The 25601-nt window shown below is 38.7% G+C and overlaps 1 protein-coding gene across 1 annotated transcript in view; it reads right to left on the reverse strand.

Moving 5' to 3' along the window:
* Positions 1-1401: 1401 nt before the first annotated feature.
* Positions 1402-25601, reverse strand: part of LOC139715972 (C-Maf-inducing protein-like) — an 81233-nt gene continuing 57033 nt past the window's right edge. The window contains exons 8-17 of the mRNA XM_071627521.1: positions 18932-19042; positions 17195-17260; positions 16280-16306; positions 13496-13544; positions 11133-11240; positions 9492-9608; positions 7429-7569; positions 5897-6091; positions 2756-2932; positions 1402-2121 (exon numbers count right to left, since the gene is read on the reverse strand). Coding sequence (XP_071483622.1) covers positions 2071-2121; positions 2756-2932; positions 5897-6091; positions 7429-7569; positions 9492-9608; positions 11133-11240; positions 13496-13544; positions 16280-16306; positions 17195-17260; positions 18932-19042 — 1042 coding nt within the window. The 3' untranslated portion in view covers positions 1402-2070. The remainder of the gene's footprint in view (positions 2122-2755; positions 2933-5896; positions 6092-7428; positions 7570-9491; positions 9609-11132; positions 11241-13495; positions 13545-16279; positions 16307-17194; positions 17261-18931; positions 19043-25601) is intronic.

Genomic DNA, 25601 nt, shown 5'->3' on the forward strand with positions numbered 1-25601 from the left:
CTCTCCTATATGTAAAGCATGTTGGGAGCAGGGATTTGGTCTGCTTTGCGTAAGAAATATATATCTATAATATACTCTACATAAACTCCATACAAATATCTTCCATCGTTATTGCACTACATAAATGAGCAAATATAGATTTGGAAAAAGAAAAGAGAGAAAATTCTGAAAATGAAGGATAGAAATGCAACCTGCGAAAAAAAAAAAATTGAGTCATCAAAAAATCCATCTGCTGTCATTTGTTTGACACCAAAAATGTCATTTCCACAAAACTGACTGACTGAAGTAGCAGACACAGCTACAGGTTTGGATGCAACCATATGGAATAATAGGAACAATGGTTGTGACATTCAACTGGCATCAAAGAGCTCATATCATAAGCAGGTACTTGATTGCTTACTCGCCACACGCCCTGTGTAATTGCTCTGCGATTAAATTGCAGAGAGAGATGCGAGGTGCTAGGCTTACCCCTCAAGGCTAGCATGCTAGCATACGAGCAACCCAGGAGCACAGCCATATCGAGGAGGGGGGACTCGCATCAAATTTCAAAAGTTCAAGTACGCCCTGTAAAAATGTTACTTGCGCGTACGAAGCGAAGTCCGCCATTACTAACTAGGGCACATGTGCAGCTCCTTGTGTGCACAGACACTATTATATAGTTCGCCCTCTAGAGGTAGTGCGAAAATCCATTTGACTCGCATACAGTCACACATGGCCATTGGCATTGTCCAAGGACTGTAAATATGTCACATGGGGGGGGGGGGGGGGTGAGGAGAGGGAAGAGTTGGTTGGTTTTAATTGATACAATTGCTATATAAATCAATGCTGATCTACTTTAGAGTATTCAAAAAATTGTGGTTTGATTGGCCCTATTGTAAACTACAGTTCGCTTGGCAGAAGGAAGCAGAAATACAAAATCTATCCTTCTTGTGTCACAAAATGTAGTTTAGTATGATTTCATAGAGGTATAACTTTTGTTAAACATCATTACACATGTACCTGTATATCTTCTTTTTTCTTTCTTTTTTTTTTGGAGAAATTTTCATAACAATTATGTCATTGTTGCCATGATAAAGTCAGTGATAAATAACTTTGATGACCTATTTGCATGTATTTTTTGACACATGAAAATCATACATTGGAAAAAAACACACCCAACTCTGGTCTAACTGTATTCCATTTAAAATAAAAAACAAACAAATGAAGGAAATTATCAGAGATCTAAGTATCAACAAATAACATGAACATCTCCACTCAAAAAGAAAACAAATCTATCTCTTTAATAATTTTCCAACAATTTTACAACGTTATACATTTGCTTTTCCTTACATTTCAAAAAAAAAAAAAAGATATCATAACACAAAGAAACAACACTAGAAAATACGAGGTGCTGTGTGAAAGAAATTACAGAGTCTGAAAGTAGCTTCATCTGTCATCGATGAAAGTACAACCTTGGCTGTCAGAAGACACACAACGAACTTGAGCGGCAACGACATCGCGGGTGACACGAGACTCCATTAAGCACGCTAGATCCCAAGAGACCTATCTAGTAACACGAATGCCACATCACAACCTTACGCTGCTGGTCTGTGCATCGCATGTTAGTGCTTCCACAAATAATTCAAACTATGACACGGAATGAGAGACATGCGAAAACCACTTAAACACTGCCGACGCATCTCCTACAGTCACAAAGGCTGAAGTGCATCAACACAAATTTCAATCATTTTACATACATGCCACTCACTCAACTTGTTTGGAGTTGTTGTTTTTTTTTCCTTTTCTTTTCTTCCTTTTCTCTTCTCTTTCTTTTCAAGTCTTCACATCAATAAAGTTTTCCACCTTTGGTAGATGCTGCCGTGAAAGTTAAAGCCTCTCCATGATTCATCGCATAGTAAATTCTCTTCCTTGTGGGTCACTTTCAATTTTTACACGCGGTCTGTCTGCCGGTTTTGAAGTCTGTTTGTTGTTGTTGTTGTTGTTTCCCTGATGCTTCTTGGGGTAAAGCACAAACTTTTGTCTGAAAGAAGAGATGAACGTCTCAGCTCTTCCTTCTTTCGTCAAACTCCTTCAGGCATCCGTGTACCTCGTGTCCATTGTTTTCAGTTCGGGCAGATTCCCCTGAGAGAACAGAACGAGGTATCAAGGAGAGGGGGGAAAAACAGACTAGCATGAGACATTTATCTTCAGAGTTGATAGGGATTTTGGTTAAATAGGAGGAGGGCAACAGGGTTTCTTGATAGCACTCCTCTAAAATGTGTGAGGATTAAAGTACATGAAAAATGTTAGTGAGCTAATTTGCAGTTCTTTCTTACAAAATTGAAAAGTTAGGCCATTACAAGATGCAAACACTTTTTTTGTTCATAAAATTGTATGATTCTTCTTACAATTATTATGAGAATTCATGCTAGCTTAAAGAAGCGTGAAAATTAATGTACCCGACAATTTCCTCATTTCCAGTACATGCTGATCTGGTCTCTTGGGGGAGGCTCCAAGTCACTCAACTTCATCTAAAGACTTGACACCTCCCTTTGATAGTAGCACTCCAAACCCTTTTGGATGGATCATTCTATATGTTCCCTCTCACACCAGTCTATCTGTATACTGGTGTCCCCCCTCACACATTATTCATTATCGAATGAGCATCAAAGACACAGTATGACTGGGACAGAGGAGAGAAGGAGACAGACAAACAGACAGACAAATAGACAGAGAAAGAGAAAGAGGGATGAGAGCAAAAAAAAAAGACACTCACAGTGAGTAACCTAAAGGTCCTGGTGGTGAGAGGGGTGCTGTTGAGATTCAGATGGTGGAGTTTCTTGAGGTCGACCAGACAGCGCAGTCCGTCGTCGGTGACCTGAGTTTCACAAAGATTCAGACTCTCCAGTTCGTGCATGTGTTCCGTGATGAGTTCCAGTCCACAGTCGCCAAACTGCATGTAAGAAAAAAAAATTCTTTCTTTAAGTATATCTTTTTTTTCCTCCTCTAAAAAAGCGAAGAAAGGAAATGCTTTCCTCTCATATTGTAGTGCTTTGTTTTTGTTTTTGCCAAGTGACATATTCCACAGCAGTTGAAAAATTACTTCCACTTGAAACTTTCCCAGTGTTTACAGATCAAGCGGTACTGCATAAATCAATAATGCATCTGACGTCCTTAGGTGCAGAGGTGTAAATATTTAAACACTTTAGCATTTAAAAATAGCTCAAAGAATAGTACACTATGCGATGCACAACACCAAATGCAATTGCATGAACAGCAAACAAAGGCCATCCCAAATATTTGTTGTGTGTGAAAGCATTTGGACAGGCACACTTGGCAGAATCTACACATGAATTAGTTTCAAATTTGTGGAAAATAGCCTAAAGTCTTTCCACACATTCTACAGGCATCAACAAAACAAGCTACTTTATTTATTCATTATATTATGTCTATTATTTATCTACTTTATTAGCACAGTCACTTCTCTGTTTATCATCCAGTAATATAACACCTGAAGAACCAGCATTAAATGCGCATAGACTTAAAGGTGAAAGGAGATTTAACTATACATTGATAATTAAGACAAACCTCACGACAGACAAACTTAAACAGGCTCTGAAATAGTAGCAGTACATTGCACTGGAAGAAGTGGTAGCCATGGTAAAAGGAGAAGTAGCAGTGGTGTAGTAGTGGTGTGGAGTAGTAGTGGTGGTATTTGTAGTAGTGGTAGTAGTAGAAGCAGTAGTAGCAGCAGCAGCAGAAGTTATTTTGTTAAAATTATGCAAAGTTAGGGCCTTGGAATATGTTTTGATAACTGTTTCTCGTGTGAGCTGCCATACTGGATGTGGATAGCATAAAGTTTCCTACAATTGGGCTGAAGACTTGCCTCCCCCCCCCCCCCCCCCCCCCCCATCCCACCAGCCTATCCCCAGATCTGCCCTGCACAAACTTGAAACTACCGTCACAGTTACCAAATAATGTACTAATCTATTCCACTAACATAGCTCTATCATGTCTGGTTTCAGAAAAGAAGATTTCTAAGACTCTTTATAATAATGGGTGGTAAACAAATATAGATCTTATCCCCCTACAGGAGTGCTACCTGCCATGTTTGGTGAAAATCTGCCATGGGGTTTCCAAGAAGAAGATGATGGTAATGTAAAAAAGTTTATGCACGACAGACAATGAATAATCATGAAAATTCACTTGAGGTTTGGCTCAGGTGAGGTACAAAGCCTAAAAAGCTCCACCCTCATATTGATGGAGGGGTTGTTGTGAGCAGTTTTACCAGCGTAAAAAAAAAAGAAGAAAAAAATATACATATATTGTAGTTGAAACTTTTCAGCTGTTTACAGACCACACACACATGAATAAATAATGCATCTGACGTCCTCGGAGGCAAAGGTATATACATATTTGAACACCTTGGAATTAAAAATGGCTCACAAGATTTGCTGTGTGTAATGGCATTGGGACAGGAATACTTCACAGAATCTCCGCATTTAACAGTTTCAATATTTGTGGAAAACAGCCTCAAGTCTTTCCAAACAATCTAGAGCATGAACAAAGCAAGCTACTTTATCAGCATAGGCATTTCTATCTTTAACATCTAGTAAAACTAGAGAAGTGCTCTGAGAGTGCAGACCTCCGCCAAGCAGCTCATTTCCACCACGGATTTTGTTCTTCCATGGAGATCAGTGATTTTCACTCATACATGTATGTTGAAAATTGCCCAATTTCTCAATATAGAAGTCTTTCGTATACGTAATCAGCCTTCAGCCGTGCGGCACCTCGCCAGAGCAGAGAGCGCACTTTAGTGTGCGTAGTGCAAACCTCAACTAGGTGCAGCTTAAACTCCCAGGTTCATTCACCCTACTTGCCAAAATATCAAAAATACTTCATAAAATCTATAAAAATTCCCAGATCACCACCAAAAATCAATCATCTGCTCCTTATGTCATTCTCAACTTTTCCTGTAAGTTCCATCCAAATCCATGAAAAAACTTTTTGAGTTCTTTTGAACAGAGACACACAGACAAACAAACAAACGAGCAAAAATATAACATCCTTGGCAGAGATAATACCACCAGGAGGACCCACTATAATCATGGACACACTTTACAGGTGAAACCAAATTTAACTATTATGATGATAATTCAGACACACCTCACAAAAGAATAGAGTTAAATATGCTCTGAAATAGTAGTAGACATGGTAGACATGGTAGTAGTAGTAGTAGTAGTAGTAGTAGTAGTAGTAGTAGTAGTAGTAGTAGTAGTAGTAGTAGTAGTAGTAGTAGTAGTAGTAGTAGTAGTAGTAGTAGTAGTAGTAGTAGTAGTAGTAGTAGTAGTAGTAGTAGTAGTAGTAGTAGTAGTAGTACTAGTAGTAGTAGTGGTACCAGTAGTACAAGTAGTAGTAGTAGTAGCAGCAGCAGTAGTAGTAGAAGTAACAGTAGCAGTAGTGGACGTAACAGTAGCAGGAGTACTTGTAGTAGTAGCAGTTGCGTTTCATTAAATACAATGCAAAGACTGTGCAGTTACTAACATGAAATATGTTTCGATAACTACATCTCACATATACTGTAAAACAAGGAATTTTCGCGTGCATTTTAATTTCGCGAATTTCGCGAGTGCCAAGATTTGCGAAATTAAATGCACGTGAAAGTTCTTGTCTACACTATATGCATTGAATGCCAATGGCAGTTCACGAAAATTTCATGCCGCAAAAAAGGCTGTCGACTCCAATTCGCAAAAAATTCATGCCACGAATATATCACGTTTTACAGTAAGAGCTGTCACACTAGATGAGGGTTTACAACATAAATTCTCCCACAGTTGGGTCCAGCATTTAAAAACCAAAGACAAATGTGAAATTATCGTATCTGTATAGACATCTAGACTGAGCCACATTCTCTCACCTGCGTGGACCACAGATTGAGTTGCTTGAGGTTGGGTAGCTTGATGAGGGTCTCGGCGCAGCCGCTGGTCACATGGGTGAAGGCCAGGTTAAGGCTCTCCAGATTGCCCAGGGGACCGGCGCTGAACAGCTTGGCCACGTCCACGTCGGTCGACTTGGACGGCAGGGACAGGGTCTTGGGACCGCCCTTCTCTTGCTGTGTGGTGGTTGGGGGGGGGGGGGGGTAGGAAGAGACAAAGGCAAAGTTGTGATGAAGGTTTGTGCTGATGTGAACGCACGCTCATCACAAAGAGATTCTCTTGCAATATGGTGGAATGCATGAATTGTACGGATTGTGGGGGATTATGAGACAGAATGCATAGGGATTGAATGTGTACCCTCTTCTCTGTCTGTATCTGTGCATGAAGGTGTCAGTTGGTGTGTCTTTTTCTCATTCTTTTGGTCTCTAACTCTCCATCCACACACTTTTCAAGATACTAGTATTAGTATATGGAATGTATTGCATTGACCTTCAATATGACATCACCCGACTGAACAATTTGAAATTGCGTTACTATTCAATCGAGGTGAGAGTATGCCCTATTCGAAAGGAACAAATCAATGTAATCTAACAAATAATGACCATTGTTGTTTGGAATACATTCACAGATTTATAACCTCCCACACAATGTCATTTCAAACAAGTGGAATGGATCATTTCGTTTGATCCCTCCACCACTGGTCATTCTCTATACATGTGTATGAGCTGGAAGGGCTACAAACATTCAGACATGAAAACCAGGGAGGATTTAAAGAGCATTAGCTATCAGGGAAAGGCACTCATGAGTTTGTTGCATTCTTCTCAACAGGAAAAAATTATTTCTCAATAAAAGAGGCTTTAGCATTTTCTCTTTGCAGGGCTTATAGAAGACCTGGCAGCTCTTGTGTGTTTGTCTGTTGTTTGTTTATTTGTTTGTGTTTTTATTTCCCATCTGTACAAGATAACATGGCTGGATAGCCTGTATTCAGCTGCACTATCATAGCGCTGCTAGTCTTCCATGGAGATTAGGTGTATGAATTGTGTGTGCTTTGGGTGGACTACTTCAGCGTTTTATGCACCCTGCTCTTTGCCATGAATGAATGAAGCTGGATCTTTCACGTGTGTGGGTTGTGACTCTCTCACAATCAGGATCTCCACTTTCTGAGGCACACATGTGTGTTTTGGGGATGACGCAACAGTTGCTCCTGCGACATTTGCTGCAGTCTTATTTTCTCCAAGGACTTAGGATTAGAGTAAGAGTTTAGGTTTAGTTTGATGTGAGGATTAGGGTTAGGGTTGGGGCTATGTTTGACGGTAGAATTTATGTTTGGCTTAGCATCTAAATATTTCATGGGAGCAATTGTCGCAGGAACATATGTCCTGGAACCGAATTGGGACCCCCTCTGACACCAGTCAGAAAAGGAAGGAGGAGGGTGGGGAAGGGACATGAAAACTCCTACCACAGGACCAATCACATGCGACAAGAGTATTTATGTATGTGTACACCATCTCACCAGTTGACGGAGAGCAAGCTGTCTCTCACACAGGGCGTCGTACATGATCTGCCCCTCATCCATGCTCTTCAGGGCCTGGATAACCTGCATCTCCTGCTCTTCAGACTCCAACACATCCAGCTCCAGCATCAGGCACAGCATCTGGGTGGGTTGAAACACTTAAAAGAAAAGAAAATGGAAAATTATGCAAATAGGGAACAATGCATAACAACAAACAACAATATAAAACAAAACTACCTAAATGCAAAACATACAAGATGTGATTTCAGATTTTGCTTTAAATACATTAATATTCTATGAAGGGTAGAGACTACTAGATACACAGACAGACAGACAAAAATTATAGTTCATGAATATGTCAGTATACAAGTAAAATAATTACTCAATAGATAAATTATGTAATCAATTACTGTAACATCACAAACATTTGTGACATAAAACTTTTGTGTACTGTCACTGGCATTCAATGCATTGTAATGACAAACTTTTGTGTGCATTCTATTTTCACTAATCTTGGCTCCTTCCAAAATTTGTGAAATTTCATGCATGCGAAATATGTCTGGTTTTACAGTTGACTAATTGTTTTATGACAGAATGAAACACATAAGGAAATAGATGCAGACAAGGAAAGAGAAAATGTGAAAGAATGAATTTGGACACAGTATTAATGTCGTCCAGTAAACAGATTGTGATACTTTCAAACTAAATGTAATGGCACATGCATTCACACTAAGATATTTTCATCGCATACTTCCTTTTATCTATCACGGAAAGAATCATTTTCAATATACTGTAAGATTATATGTAAGTTTCATTGACTGCCTGTTGTTTGATCATGTTTTGTTTGTTGTTGTTCCTCTTTCGCATGTTTGTATTTGTTTATGTTTGTGGCAAATGTAATGAGAAATAATGTGAAATAAAGGGGATTCACCTTAATATGTCAATGGCTTTTGCTAATCCCCCACATCTGCTGTGCTTTCTTGTGTCAGGTGTTATGATGTCATCTGACCTTACTTCCATCTATTTTGTGTCATAATATTTTGAATTGTATAATTTTAGTTATGATTCTAACGTGACATATGATATGTCATTTATATCGCTGTATTTTTTTCGATGCTTATTTTTTTTTAAAGATAGTGAAATAACTTGAAACTTGAAACTCTAAGTAGGTCACGTCATCCTTCTCCTTAGACAACCTGAACCGTAATTTCGATTTCGACCAGCTATCATCGTAATTACTGTGTATACCTTGTACTGTAAAAGCGGATATTTTCGAGTGACTTATTTTTCGTGCTTGGCCGAGTAAGAGAGTTTCGCATGTTTTTAATTCCGTGGAATCAAGACATCATGCACAGGAACATATTGCAAGCAAAAATATTTGCATGCTTTTATTTTCGCGCTTGTTTCTGGTTGCGCGAAAATGCACGAAAATTTAACACCAAGAAAATTTACACTTTTACAGTATATTCTTTTGTTTGTTTACTATTGACAAAATACAAGAATTTGTGCTATTTTTTTTTTTTTGTAACCTGATGTGGAGAAGTATGAAACAAACAGACAACTGAAACTAAAACCACAACATCACTCTATTTCTAGCTTTTTTCCCCCAATATTTTGCCCAATGACAATGGGTAAGGGAATATTAATACTTAGTGACTTTTTTTCCCCCTCTCTAAATCATATGTGGCAATTAAGTGAGATTTCATCATCTCACAAGATCCTGTACATGGGCAAACAAGAGACAAGACTACACTGCTTCATCTTCCCACACCAGTCACCGACCCTACAGCAGTGGAGGATAAGGCCCACCTGACCCTGTCCGACTTGCCCCACCCCCCTACAGCAGAGGAGGATAACCCGACCTGACCGTGTCCGACATGGTGCCCCCCCCCCCCCCTTACAGTGGTGGAGGATAACCCGACCTAACCCCGCCGACTTGCCCCTCCCCCCCCCCCCCCCCCCCCCAACAGCGGTGGAGGATAACCCGACCTGACTCCACCCGACTTGCCCTGACCCCGCCTGACTTGCCCTAACCCCCCCAGGACAGCACTTAGGGATTGTACCTCTGTGCAGGTGATGTTGCCGTTGAGCGCCAGGAGGAGGACCGGCTCGTAGAGGCGAGGGGCCACGGAGAGCAGAAACCTCCGTCTTCGACAGCAGCACGATATCAGCTTCTGGAGCTGATGGGAGAGGGATGGGAGGAGGGATGGGCGGAGGAGTAAGAAAGGAGGAACATACAAAAAGAAAGAAGAAAGAGTTAGACCACACAGACATCATCATAAATCAAAGGAGCTGATGAAGACATATCCATCTTCCTAATTTCAACGGGTGTTTGAGCTAATTCAAGGTTCTCAGCAGGGCTCACAATTGATTGTCCACCATTTGGAATTCACTTGCACTATATTGAATAGGCTCAACCATGAAACTTGTCTGGCTGACACGATTTGCCAGGAAAATGAGTTGCTCTGGGAGTGTTTTCAGATCAAGAGTGTGAAACACTAATAGTCAGTACATTCAATTTTCATCCTGAAGCACCCCTCAAGTTGAGTAGTGGGTAGGTAGAATATCACTATTGTGTGTGATGATCGAAATGTGCCGCTAGCAATAGTAGTACTGATACACACGCAACTAACAATCTACACCTGATTCTTTCCCACACAATGGATACTATTATGGTCTGATATGCAATAAACAATGCAATTGATTAGAAAACATCATGAAGCAACCACAATCAGGATTACTCTGAAATTGAAATACAGTAATCACAGCATTATTTCCCTCATTTTTTTTACACAGTATGTCTTCATTTCAGAGCAACAAAACTGACAGTTTCTGCAGTCATATTGAAACTAAATTTTACCTTTAAACTACTGAAAGGCACTGCAGTGAAGCGGTAGAATAAGTTTGAATTAAACTTTTCTGATTTACAAACCAGACGAAAATCATCTGACTTGCTCCACATCTGCTTTTTCAATGTACTGCAAAAGTGGCTGTTTCAAATGCAACTGCACCCTTGATCAAAATGGGATTTGTTTTGTAAATAATGTAGCTGACACTTGGACATTTCTATTCCTATGAAATCTAGCACGATATATTATACACAAATCTCATGCCAATGTATATAAACCACAGACCGTGACTCTCATTAAATTATGCATCCCTATATGAGATGTCCGTAATCGGATATTTCCAAAGTGGCTGAGTCAAGGCGACAGTAATCATCTACTAATACATATAGTGCCACATTTCACTCTTTCTAGGTGCAAACAAATTGCTGAGATCTATTCTGTTGCAGTGTTACCACAAAAGAAAGTTGATGGTAGTCTGGCGTGATCATTGACAAAACTAGTGCACGTGACAATGAACCCTCATGCAGCTGCGTGGGACAAATGTACAAGCCTATACTCCGGCATCAGCATTTAAAAACGTTTACCACATAATGATGGAGCTCGCTCTCTCTAGCTTACGGCTATGGGCTTTCATAAAATTAGAAGAGGCTAAACGTTCGATTGCTATTGTCACTTCAGGCTACTCTGGCTGCAGCTTTTGTGTGTGCTTGCAGCATTTTCACAGTTTATTTACTGATGCTTCTTCAAGGAGCTCACTATATGGCATCTATGAAAAGTACATGGTCATCGCACACTGATTTACAACATTTATTGACTAGTGCGTGACCATGTATGTTGGTCGAACCGACTACTCACCATGAGGGAAAAGAGTCGACCTTCGTCATCACACGCTGGTCCTGAGGGACAGTAGAGGTCCAACCATCCGGCCTTTCCGTCACGTACACCACACACTGCAGTATGAACCTTCATGGGCAAATCACAACATCGCTCACGTTAGCATTCTTCTTTAACAATAATCTATAACCTATTTCAGTTTCTTTATTCAAGATGGCCTACTAAAATGGTAAAAAATACCACGAACAATACCTTGCATTCACAAAACTATCAAAAGCACAAGATGAACATACATGATAGTTGCAAAGCATTATAGGTACTGAGTGATTTAAATATATAATAAAAACTAACACAGTGAATCACATATTCAAAACAAATCAAATCATATAACATAAATCATAGTAAAGGTATCCTACAACTAGAAATGTCGCTATGGCGAGTGGTATGCCTCCGCCATAAAGCATGATTCTCCTAATAGGTCAAGAGTACATCTTGACGATGTGTGATGACAGTTTCCCATAATTGGCAAACTATTAAAAAGACACGTTTGTCACAAACATGTTGAACATTCACTTTCCTTAACTAGATTTAATTGGATGGGTGGCTATATTTTCTAAGAGAGGGTATATTTGGGGATTTGAGGACTTTTACTTGACTTTTGACCCTTTTATAAGTTTACGTATTGAATAACTTTCAAGGTATGGGGAGAAAGTATAATTTGTTTTAAATAGTAAATAGTTACATTTTAATCTGGCCTTTGAACCTTGACCTTTGACCCTATGACCCCTAAAATTCACAAGAGAATCATTATCAGGCAGAACATGCATAAATATGTAAATATTAAGCAACTTCCGAGATATGGAGGAAAAAGTGAAATTCAGCTCTTTCACTTGATCTTTGACCTTTTGGCAAAAAAACTCCCCAGAGAATCTCTATTAGGTAATACATGTACACACCAAGTTACCAAAAAAAAAAAAAAAAAAATCCCACTGGCATTGCATAAATATGACGGAAAAGGATTTTGAAGAGTTGACCTTAACCTTTTACCCTGAACTTTGACCCCATGACCCCAAATTCCCTTGATTATAACTGCCAGTCATTACATGCATATGTAGTATGTTCCATGAAGATACCTTGAAATATTTCCGAGATATGGAGAAAAAAGTGAAATTTTAACATATTCACTTGACCTTTGACCTCATGACGCAGATATGGGGAAATAAAGAAATTTTGAGCATTTGACCTTAACCTTTGACCTTTGACCTTGAGCATGTGCACCCAAAAGTTGATAGGCATAACTTCATCCACTCATGCATATACATACCAAATCTCATTAGGATACCTTAAAATGTATATTAGTTACGCTGTCCACAAAATTCATTACGGACGAACGGACGGACAGACGGAAGAACGGACAACTCTAAAACATAATGCCTCCAGCACCACTTCATGGTGGAGGCATAAAAACACATCTGTAGATCATCTTCTCTTTGAGGGTTTTAAGAATATACATTTGTGATGGACTGCTTTGTTGTCCTACATCTGACTTTTTAGAGGTAGTGTATTTAAAAGGATAATTCTGTAATGAGGAGAATGTCATTTCCTACTGGGTAATTTGGGTTTTAACTGCATGGACATACACACACACACACACACACACACACACACACACACATACACACAGCACTGAGCATTTCAAACATGTCAGCCTGCCAGAGTAGACGCTGCTGGACACGAAAGGAAATTCTGCACACGGATTATCGAGGGAAACTGGACGAATCTGACAAACAACCTTGACTATGGTTGCATGTTCAATTCTGGCAGTGCATCAAACTATCAAATTGAAAGGGTATCAAATTATCCGCAGATGCATAGAATCATCAATATACATGACTGTGGTAACCCTACTATGTATAGCACTGATGAGTTTCAAGCGGATCGGCTTGACGACTGCTGTAAAAATGTCATCGCAGCCATTTATCAAAGCATCAAGATTCTTATGATTCCATTTCTCTAATGCGAGGAGGAAACTGTATAAAGCTGAATACAAGATCATCATAAAAAAGCTGCACAAAGTACCAGATCATCATAAAAAACCGCAGGAATTTTTTTTGTTTCTGTTTTTCCGCTCTATAAACAACAGTTTCACTCGGCAATTTGACGCCCGTCTTTCTCACGCCGAGGCCATAGACTGCGAATGTCTTGACGTCATCAAGTGTTCGAGACATAAAAGTGAGAGTTTGCCGACTCTTCACAGTGCTGGAACAATAACTCCTTTCTATTTTGGTAAAGAAAACATGTTCTCCACAAACATGTGCAGACACATTTTATGCACACACATGGACCACGACGGGAGTCGGAAGTAAAAATGAAGGAGTACATACCTCACACCTGTAATCTGTTGCAAATTTGCTGATGATGTACTTTAGGCTCCTACGTAATAAAGAAAACACCAGACAGAGAAGAAAAACACAGTGAATTATTCACATCCAACCCACATGTGGGATTCACTCAAATCCTGGGAACATGAACATCCTGTGGCACAAAAATCATCCGGAAGAAGAAAATGAGATCGGTGGTGAATTATCCCTCTTGGGATTACAACTGTTACATACCAAGGACATTGTTTGCTATTTGATAGTCCATGGAAAAGAAAGACTTAAACTCAGAAGAATCCGAATGTACCATGCAGCCACAAGAAGGGCATTCACTGTCAAAATCACGCTATTAATGATTATCATCTGTATAGGACGTTTTAGTGGTGCATTAAAAACGAATATTATTGTCCGCTCAATTTTTACCATTCATTATCAGAGCATATTGAACAAAACGCATAGGCAAACGTTGTTACTGGCCGTTCAAGATCACACCGTATTCTGTCTCGTCTGTTGCGCGAGCGTTTGCTACTAGTGCGCATCATTTTGTAACAAGTCACAAGCGCACAAACATCTTGCTAGTTTGCTTGCTTCATGCGCAGTTTTAGGGGCTTTCCCTGGGTTGTGGGAGCTGGGATGTGACTGCGAGTCAACTTCAAAAATGAGTACAAGCCCGGTATTTTTGTGCAGTTTGTGCTTGCTCGACTTGATATGTAGATTATAATAATTATACTGGATGGCATTGATTCATGAAATACCAGGGAATATTGCACTTGTTAGGGTCAATCTTGCACTCATCTTCAATTCGTGCAATACTGGTCCTAACTCGTGCAATATTCCCTGGTATCCCATTCATAGCCATCCAACATAATATAGATATTCTCCTCTTATGAGCCTGGGGATGTCTTTAAGAATTCTCCTACATAGAAAGACCTAATTATCTTCTTTCTTTTTCAGTTTTGTTTTTTGATTTGCTTTTTTGACTCTATGTGTCACAAAGGAAACACTAAATGTAAATTTTAGGGCTTGACACACAGACAGTAAAAACTTCAGTGGGATACGAATAACTTTTTAGACCAAGGTTTTTAAACTCAAATAAGGAGATCATCGAGACATGAAGATCAAATTCTCCACTGCAATTACATCTCTATGTCACAACAAATTTCAGGCATTAGTTTTCTCATGCCTGAACTGCTAATATAATGTTACAAGATTTACACAGAATTTAATTTCCGGGAAGGAAAATAGAAGAGAGGCAAGAGTTCTGACATGACAGTTGTCACGTCGTCCTGCTGTATAATTCCTAGCAAAGACTGTATGAGACAGGGATACATGGCTGTCTTCGTATAATTAATCTGTTAACCTTCCTTCTGCCCACCCAGTTTCTGCATCAGGAAAGAACAAGCCTTCCTGGTTGGAAAACAGAATCTTACACATGCAAGTCATGCCCAAATCAAACAAAGTCAAATCTGTCTCAACCGTTGAGGACGGATTGATTTTGCTACAACATGCATTTCCCACAAACACATGCCTGAGTACTGTATACTCGGGACTCATCCTCCACTGTGTGCAGTGGCCACCTGCTTTTTGTGGCCACCACAAACTCTTTAGGACCTGGATTATGGTGGCCACTTTTCTAACGTGGCCAGCAGTTACCTACTAGTATCTAATTTGTCTCCCAGAGATGCTATTTCACTGTATATAGTGGCCACAGACTCTCTGTATTACCCTGTCTGCCGACATATTAATTGGTCCGCATTCTTTTCTCCTACAGTGTCTGCATCTTACAACCAAATTGTGCATTAAATAAGAAAAAATTTAAAATCATCTGCTGTCTAATGAACTAGTTTTTGTGTCTGAGTTGTGACAACTAGTGACATCTCCTAATACCTTTTAGCATGTAATGCATCCATACATGAGGGAGACATACACATCATGCATGGACAGTGCACATATTGCGTGCATTGGCCACCAACCTGTCCATAGTGGCCACCTGTCTATTCACACCATCTCTAGTATTTCCCTCCAGTAGGAGTCCCTTGTGACTCACGACAAAACATTTTTGTTTTCAAGATTTTCAATCTTATCACTATGACAGACACACCAATTCCTTCTCAAAGATATTGGGATTCTGTAACCTTTGATAGTATAATCTTCAAAAGACGGAACGCAAAGCCAGACTTTTATTGTTGGTTTCTACATCATGAAAACAAAACAAGGCAAAAATCAGCAGCAATGGCAGAAATCAAATTCTGAACAACTGCAGTTAAAAATGCATCAGGTATTAGCTCTTTTAAACCACATACTTGCCTCGGAATACAATATTTCCATACATGTATAATTAGCAGGAAATTTCAACTTTTGCATTACTTTTCTTAAAGAGTTTATCATGATGTCACTCCTGTTACAATATAGCAATGTCTTTGCAACCAACGAAGGACAAGCTACAATCGCTGCTGTCTCTGTACTCATACAACACCTACACAAACCTCTTTTTGTAGGATTAGGCCATCATCTGCAATCCACCATTCTCTTACCATTGTGCCATTACACAATTCTGTACTAAACCTACCAATTGTTTTCAACTCTCGACATGTGCAGTTTCAAAACAGGATATCCCAACTTCTTTTTTTTCTTTCTTTCTTTCTGTATTTTGGCAATCCCCCACCCCCATGATTTTTCCAAGTAGGCATTTATCGTAAACAAATTTTGATCTACTTTCACATTCACTGGAATGCAAGTCTTTGTTTGCTTTACATGTGATAGAAGTGACAAAACATGGAGGATACTTACGATGTAAGGGGTTTGTGGGTCATTGCTCTGTAAATCAAAAGAAGAAAGATATCGATAAGAGTAAAAATAATACTCAGTTCTCAAAAATGTGCAATATCATTAGATAGTCGCTATGCATGTATAAACAAACAAGAATATATGATTTAAACATTCATATAACAAGAACATAATTAATAATTAACTATCTAAAAAGATTTCACAATCAAAACAACAGTCCTCCTACATGTCTAATAAATGTTATATTTGAAACAATAAATCATAACTGGATGCCCCTAGAGTGCATAGAATAATTCATACCTCTGGTGGGTGTTATGAATTAGAGTTGATGATGATGATGGAATCACACTGAAGAAAAATGCCCTTTAAAAAAAAAAGATATTATTACTCAGTATTTAGAATCATTCTGTGTGTAAATATGATTCCAAGTGCTGAATGAGCATGCATCACTGCCATCCCTCAATCTAGATTGCAACAGCTTATACGACTCTACAATCTTACTTCTTCATTTCAACGAATGTGATGAGCTAATTGTGTCGAATTACACCATTCCAAGATTGATCGCATGTACTGCAGGGACTATGTGAAATTACGACAGCCTAATTCAAGAATATCTTATTACGGGGGGTGGATCATGGAGTCAACCTTGCGTATTATTTTCATGTTTCACTTCAACAGGAAGAGAGGTCCATTTGAAAGAACAGAAGTACATAAGGTTCTGTAGTAACCTCTGAGAGGTGAAGACCTCATAGCAACTTCTGTCCCACCACAAGATAACCTTCCCTTACGTCACTCAGCGTCCATTCTCGCAACTTCCTGCAGTCGCATCGTGCCTGCAAGTTTCACGTGGTCGCGATTGGCGTGGGATATAAAAATGAAATGCGACTTTGGACAAAGACTGGGAGGTGGTGTACTCACACTTTGGGGAATGGAATCGGGAGGAGCATTCCGGAGAGTGCAGGTAGCCAGTCATCGTAATCAGCCCTGAGAATGGAAACAGGATACAAATCTTCATGGCCAAATCGGAAAAATATATCAGTATCACGCTCCCGGAAACAATACCTCGGGGCAAGAACCCTCTCGCTTCATCTGTGTCAGATACTGAAAGCGGTGAGAGCTTTCAGATCTTGCTCTTGCAAGGTGAAGCATCTCTCGGCCCTGATCATCAAAACCTTCATTGCACTAGCTGACTGAGATTAGACTTTCAGACTGTGCAATATTATGTCATAAAAGACACTGGCCAAAATTTGCAAAGGTGGTTTAAATTCATGCCATGGTTTATGCAAATTTCTTCGGCGTAAAAATGATTGACAGATTGCATATGCCAACAGATGTCCAGTAATGCACATGTGTCAAAGGTAGGCCTATTTCATGCTTATGATAGTCCATGGTTTGAATATAAACCATGGTCTAAATTTAAACAACCTTCCTAAATTCGGGCCACTTAGTCTGTGTGGTTCGGGGGGGGGGGGGGTGCTTTTGTGGTCCATTTAATGTGGAAATCTCACTCATAGATCATTGAAAACTTTTTTTTTGTACATCATTATTATACATTTGTTAGTCAGTCACTTGTGACCCAACATATTGATTTTTCTCTAACCATGGCACAATGTTCTCAGGGGAATTAAACACTATTAAATAAAGGATGCAGAAACGCCTTCTTCGACAAACAGGATGTCGGGGCAATGTTTACGTATTTCCACGTATTCACTGACAGGAAGCTGGAAGTGAACTTTGATGAACTCTTAATCTGATAATATCTGTAATATTATATGGATGACGCTGGCTGAAGTGGCCCTATTGGCATTTATAAAGCCCTCTAGGTCCACATATTCTAACAAAACCTCTACTGGAGTTTGTCTTCAAAGCAACTGACAGGCCACATGGTACATTGCAGCTAGCAGCAAATTAAGCAGAGATAGGGAAGTAATTCTTTTAATACACTATTGTTTATTTCTTTGAACGCTTGCCATTTCTATCAGTTCCTAAACTACAGACATCTTTTATAACTGATTTACATAGTAAACATTATGGCATGATGACAATCGGCTGAGTACTATTGGAGAGACGCCATGTCAGATTTGCCATTTGCCATTTTGCACTGTAACATTCTCATTTCCAATTATTTATCAAATTCATATGAAACATGTAACAGAATCATAATGAATATAATGCATGAAAAAAAAAAAATGGCATGTTGGTATACATCTTTCAACTTATCTGAACTGTAGGCCTACTGAGCCTCTCCCTCTCCCTCTGTCAAATTCATCACTGGCAAATGTTACAATGGGACAATAAACTGAACAAAGATATAGAAATGTCATTCAAAGTATGCCAACATCTGCAAATCACAAAAAAAAAGCAAACAAATAAATAAATGAATAAATACTAATGCTTTAATGAAACATATGATATATTATAGGCATAAATCATGTTTGGGTAAACAAAAAAAACCCAACTAAAACTGGGCATACTAAACATGCTGTACGGAATATCAGAACAACATCCTTTCAAAAATACAGTTTCTCTCACTTTGGGAGAAGAAAAGATGTACTTTTATAAAAAGCACCGTACTTAATAGCAGCTCTACATAAAATGCATACTGAACCCAAATCACTTCGTGACATCCCTCCTCAACTCGTATCATCCCCTTACGTTAGTTGCAGGATCTTGACAAATGACATCATGACCTCTTGGACTTGTAAGACGGATTCGTCAGTGGTGGAGCCAGCGTTGTCCTCACAATGGATCTCTCGCACTCGGCATCTGGGGATGAGAGTCAAAAAAAAGAAAACTGGAAATGTAAGTGACATCGCAACACCAACTGATAAATATGCCTTTTAAGTATCAGACTCAATTTATGACCAAGGTACAATCCGATTGTATACCAATTCGGATTTCACAACACTTTGCCTTTTAATGCGATCATTGAAAACACAGTGATGCAGAAGCATTGGTGTAACAAGATGACAAGGTTTAGCTCAAAATGTGAGCATTCAGTATTCTTGAGATATAGTACAACATAAACAACAACAACACAGTGGCATCAAATTGATTCTCTAGCATGCATGGCAGAGGCAATGGGATTTTGGAAAAAAAAAAACAACCACTGTATACGTCAAACATTTCGTGGGGATTTATTTGCACAAATTTCATGAGTCAGTGCTATTCGCCAATTGAACACAAAAAAGTATTTAGTCTGATCCCAACATGAATGCAACATGCATGAGCACATTTCTCCATTAATTACTATTCTCCACAATCGTTTTTTTAAAGAATCACTCAGGGATCTATTTGATTAAGCACTCTAAACTTAATAATCTTCATGATTAGGGTTACCATGACAGCAGCTGTCATATAATACCCAATGGCACTGTGAACACTTTTTTGCTTGTATGATTTATGGTTGCTGCAATTCATTAATAAATAGCATTCTTAACCATATGATTAGGGTTACCATGACAGCAGCTGTCATATAATACCCAATGGCACAGTGAACACTTTTTTGCTTTGTATGATTTATGGTTGCTGCAATTCATTAATAAATAGCATTCTTAACCATATTCATTTTTACTATCTAAACACAGTAATTAATTCAGTATCACAACCCATTTCAATGATGAGGTTCTCTGTTTAACAGCATGTGGAGTGTCACAGATGTGTTAAAATTTTGATAACTTGACCCATTTGTTATATACTGCATCCATTTGGATTTAATCACCAATCAAGTTAATCAACATTTCTAATACAGATTGAATACTCTCAACTAATCAAGCCCTCGGGGGATTATGCTACAAAAATTACATTCTTGTCACCATCAAATCAGCACCTCTGAATTTAACTGCATATATCTCACATTTGAGAACGATTATATGAAACTGCTTAAATTCATTCAAATTGCACAAAAAAAGGACGAAGAAATTTGCAAAAGTGTATCAATTTGAAGAACAGAAACTTTTATCTTTGATGATGTGTTGGGAATTACAAAATCAGTAATATACTGTAAATGTTCATATTTTCAGGCGATTCTTATTATCATCATTATTTCGCACCAAGCGGCTCAGAAACATACAGCAGGGTTCTTGAATTCAAGCTGCACAATAGTCAACCTATTCAAAATAAGCAGAGAAAATTGTGAAGATATTTTTGTGAATTTTAAAATTCGCGCGAGCCAAAAGCAGTGCAAAGTATGTAAAAATTAATGTACTGTGAACATTTCTGCATTTACAGTAACTGAAACAAACCACTCTGCAAGATCAACAAAGGGCTCATGTGATAGAGATTCGTCTTTTTAACTATATTCTATTCAAAGAAAGAAAAAAAAAATACAAATAATAATACAAAAGACACAGCACCAGGGTTAGAGAGGTTAAGAAATGATCTTATAATGATCCTATCTCCAGAATAAGAGCAGAAAAAAAAAATCATGACAATGCTTGGTTATAAATGAATGAAAAAAAAAAAAATGCTTGTCTTCACATGCGATGACTGGACTGAAATTTCCACATGAAAGGCCATCAATGTGATGATACCTCAGTCTTCAGTTCTACAGGATTGGTGTCATGCCAGCCTGTTCTCTTTCTAATGAAGATGATTTGTGGTCACAAGCAATGAGTGGACTACTGCCTGCACCATCAACCATTGCATCAAGGGTAATCACATTGTTACATCAATGGTGAGTCAATGTGAGGAATTTGACTAGCAGTACTTAAGGTAGTTGCTATTCATCACAAAATATTGATACATATTAGTGTGTGTGACTAAAGAGAATTCAATACATGTAACAGTAGTCCTCTTCTTCTTTTAAAAAAGAAATGAAAGAGGAAGAAATAGACAAACAAGACATTAACAATTGAAAATGAAAAATATGATTTGTTTTCATATGCATCTGGCTATTATTAGACATAATTCCTGGGAGTAGAGATGGGAAGAAGGGATTACGAACATCTCTGATAAATAGCTCTGCTATAAAGGGTCCACTATAAAATAAAATGTCGATTCATTTCTGAGAATCGGTGATTATCAAAAATCGCTCAGCATCTCGTCACCAGCTGGGGTAAATTCTTTCCTGGAAAAAGATGAGATCCACTTAACTCATTAATGAGGGGAGGACAGAGCCATTCCATGGAAGAATTAGAAAGACGTTCTCTCCAAGAAAGATGAGATGGCCTCTAACTTGACAAGAAGATATGGCTGTATTAAACGTTAAAGTCGCAACATCTTTTGAATATATCACAAGGAAGTGTTAATTGTGCGAGGCAGCATTTTTTTTCTATTGTTTTTCGTTGTTCAGTATTGCAAAGAGCTGACATATCAGACCAGGGAATAGCAGGTGGGCTGATTAAGGGCGTCGTCATCCCACCCAGCTGCAAACATGTTTGCTGAAATAATTGCCACGATTACACTGCTGCGCAATAACATTCACGTCTCAAACAAGACGTCACTTGGCTTGCGAAGACGTGCAATCGCTGACAAAGCCGGCGAGGATATTGAATGAGATATTTAAAGGACGCGTTCATTCTGCGACAAGGAGTGGTTGCTCTTATTGACATAACCCTACGCCAGTCTTTCCTACTCACCACATACTTAGACATACAGCACCAGACAGCTTTCACTGGTAGAGGCGGGGGAAAAAAAATGCTCTTCAGTTCATCATATAGGAGAATGAAAGAGCATCAAGAATAGTGCTCCGCTATGTCAAGATGGCCTTTGGCAAGGTGCATCTTTTATCATGAATCAAATACATTTCAACCAGTAAAGATGGGAACTGTGCACCTGTAATGTTATACTTCCTCCCGGCTTTGAAACATCTACTGCTCTTTAAAAGTCATGAATTTACCACAATTCAATTGTGACGTAGGGAGAGGTGGTGAACACTCCAAAACACAAACAACACAATTTGCAATGGTATGATTTGCCCAATTCATAGTCACTTTCATAATATGAAATATTATTTCCGTCGTTGTATTTTCTCCTTGGTAATGTACAAACTGGTTGTTGTTGTTTTTTTATGTGTGTATGTGCTAAAGATGTTTGAGACACAGATATTTCTATCACCACAGTTTTGATATCGACTGCTTGAGTTTTTAGTAGTCAGACATGGAAAGTACTCATCATTTGTAATAAAGTGACAAGTCTGCATGATATACCATGTATCTGTATGTGGGGGGAAAAGGCACATAAAGTAAAAACAATTGTTCTCTGAGGCATGCTTTTATTAGAATTCACATTCATCTTTCCACTCTAATTTATCTTTTCATCCCTCCATCCAATCTTGGCATCATTCTATATTCCTCTGCATCAATTCATTAATATCTTTATTTGACACATTTTTTTTCTATCCTTATTTGGCCTTACCCAAGCCATACTGAAAGGATGCCCCAGTAGAGTCTAAGTCTTTAAAAAAGAGATAATGAAACTAAAATATGTACACTTGAGAGGCAAAGAAAGAGGAGGCAGAAAGAGAGAAAGAAAGAGAAAGGGGTTAAGTAGAGATGGAGAGAACGAAAGAAAGGGAGAGGAAGTGGGATGACAGAAAAAGAGAGAGAGAGAAGGAGAGATAGGAGGTGAGAAGAAAGGAGAGGAAGGGAGATGAAATGAAAGAGCTCTCGTGCACGCTATATATCAAATGTCAGGCATCAGAAATGGGCAGCGCCGTATTGACATGTAAGCGTGCGAGACATATACCGAAGTGGAGGTCACAGTATTCTAGGCTGTGGCATTTCCTCGAGCGAGTTATATCGCAGGGTATCCACCATTTTCATATCCCCTCTCTCTCCGGAGCATCGCCGTACATCCACACCGCCCTGAAAAACATGAGCAACTGGTCCTGTGCATGCACATTTCAAGCCTGCTGCAAGATGCCTTGTCATTCTCACACTGACGTGAATGCCTCTCATACGACATGGATGCGCTCATACACTGCCACACGGCGTATGTTTCATGCAGCTTTCAACGACACAACTGGGTGAAAGGAACTCTGTTCTATGGAACGTCCCATATTACAATCGTTCTGCACAATTTGTGATCTAGTACTCAAATATCACCAGTTAGACACATGCCACAAACAACAAATGCAAATTTGTTTGGTGTTTTTTTTAAACAAATATGCTTTTACTAAATACATCCTAACATACAATTAAATTTTCTAATCGACAAGTCAATGTATAACCAAATGCTCAAATATTATCAGTTTGGGACATACCACAAATATCTATGCATTTTTTTTTTTTTTGGTCAAATATTCTTTCATTAGATACATCTTTAACATTTTAATCCAATTCTATGATAGACAATAGTCAATATATAATCAAACACTAAGATATCATCAGTCAGGGACATGCCAAAAAAATCGATGCATTTTTTCTTTTTGGGGGGGTCATATGTTATTTCACTATATGTATCTTTATTAAACATTCAATCCAATTCTAAAATTGAGAACAGCTAATATAATATGATCATGAGCAGTATGGTTGACATTGCTGTCAATGCATAAGAAGATTTGTCTGTGACTGAAATGTTAATCAGACAAAGATTTAGTTGAAAACATTCTCTCATGTTGTGCATGGGAAAGCTGGGTATATCATTTTCTGACCTTTATCACTCTTAGATATGAAAACTGCTCCGTACCATGAAATTATAACCGCGCTTAGCAAATGCAGAATTTTACGGAATCTACTCAAGAGTCTTTAACGGAAAGTGTCCATCAAAGGCTCTATTTGCTTAAACAACGAAAGCTACAAAACCTGACGTCAGTCAGATCACACCAGTGTTCTCTAGAAAAATAACAATGGACATCTGCAGCAATTCCGCATTTATTTGCACTGTGCAGAACTCACATAACATAAGAAGAACACTTGCACTTCTATGGCGTATGCATAGCTTGAGAGCAGTGGGAATATCATATAATGTAACCATTTTTTTTTTCACTATATTGCCCAAATACACATATTTAATTTTCTTCTTGCTCTTCTCTTTCCTTTGGGGGGGGGGGTGGATTGTGAGTGTTATAAATAGCCCTTTTTCTTGAGGTAGGAGACAATTATAAAAGTTAATATTGGTTGATTTATGCGCTTGGAAAAGAATAGATTGAATTACTTGATACAAGATGACAATTTTTCCTACCCCTTTTCCCCCTTCCTTTTGTAACACTGTTTCAGACCGTTGGTGTGTTTTCTTGACGTCATTTTCCTCTTCCATGTGCACAGGTAATTAACTCAATGATCAAACTCATTACATCACTGCCAATGGCCCCATTTCACTTAGCGCAACCTGCATCATCGCACAACAATAATGCTATACCTGCATCCTTAGCCGTTAAATGCAAGTGGATGTAGGCGTGATGGATGAAGCCACTGAGTACTGAAGAGACTAGTGAAGGGATGAAGTGTATTTCTAATTCTGTACAAACTCACAATCTCTCTCTCACGGCATTGAAATGGAAAGTATAGAATGATAACAAAACTGAAATATTTACAGAGGGCACTTGGTGTAACTCTCAGAAATAGAGTACAAAATGATATGATATGATGAAAATGTACATGTAAGCAACCTGAAAATCTAATGGTGCAGATTGTTTGGTATAACAATCAGTGTTTCATTTGAGCGAAGCCTGTCCTAAAATACAAAGAACATGTACCGGGGTATCAAATATAAACTAAAAAGAATAACAACATATGCATCTTGATATGATCCAAAGTAAAGTTACGTATTTTCATTGACACTATTTGCATAAGTGAGAGTTTGGAGGATAAAAGGGAGCAGACAAAAAGAAAAAAAAATCAAAGGATAAACTAGAGAAGCACTCTGAGAGTGCAAAACTCTACCTAGCAGCTCATTTCCACCAATGATCTTGTTCTTCCATAGAGATCAATGATTTCCACCCATCCATATGCATGCTGAAAATCGCCATATTCCCCAATAAAGCAGCCTTATGTTCCTTCAACAACTTCAAGCTGCGCAGCGCGCCTTGCCCTAGCAGAAATTAGAGCACGCACTTTAATGCGCGTATGAAAACCACAAAAATGCGCAGCCTGAACTCTGAAGTTCATTGACCCTACCTGCCAAAATATTGAAAATCCTTCATAAAATCTATAAAAAAAAATTTTGATCACTACCAAAATGTATTAATCTGTTCCTTGTGTCATTCTCAATCTTTCCTGCAAGTTTCATCCAAATCCGTTCTCAACTTTCTGAGTTATTTTGCACACAGACAAACAAACAAACAAACAAACGGTAATAAAGACATAACCTCCTCCCTTGGTAGAGGTAATGAACAGTTGCCCTTGGTACACTTGGTACAGATTATTGGTGATTGCAGCTCCTG

Source organism: Diadema antillarum, unplaced genomic scaffold (genome assembly GCF_040938485.1).
Source record: "Diadema antillarum isolate AM-2024a unplaced genomic scaffold, OU_Dant_1.0 scf00000058, whole genome shotgun sequence".
Lineage (NCBI taxonomy): Eukaryota > Metazoa > Echinodermata > Echinoidea > Diadematoida > Diadematidae > Diadema > Diadema antillarum.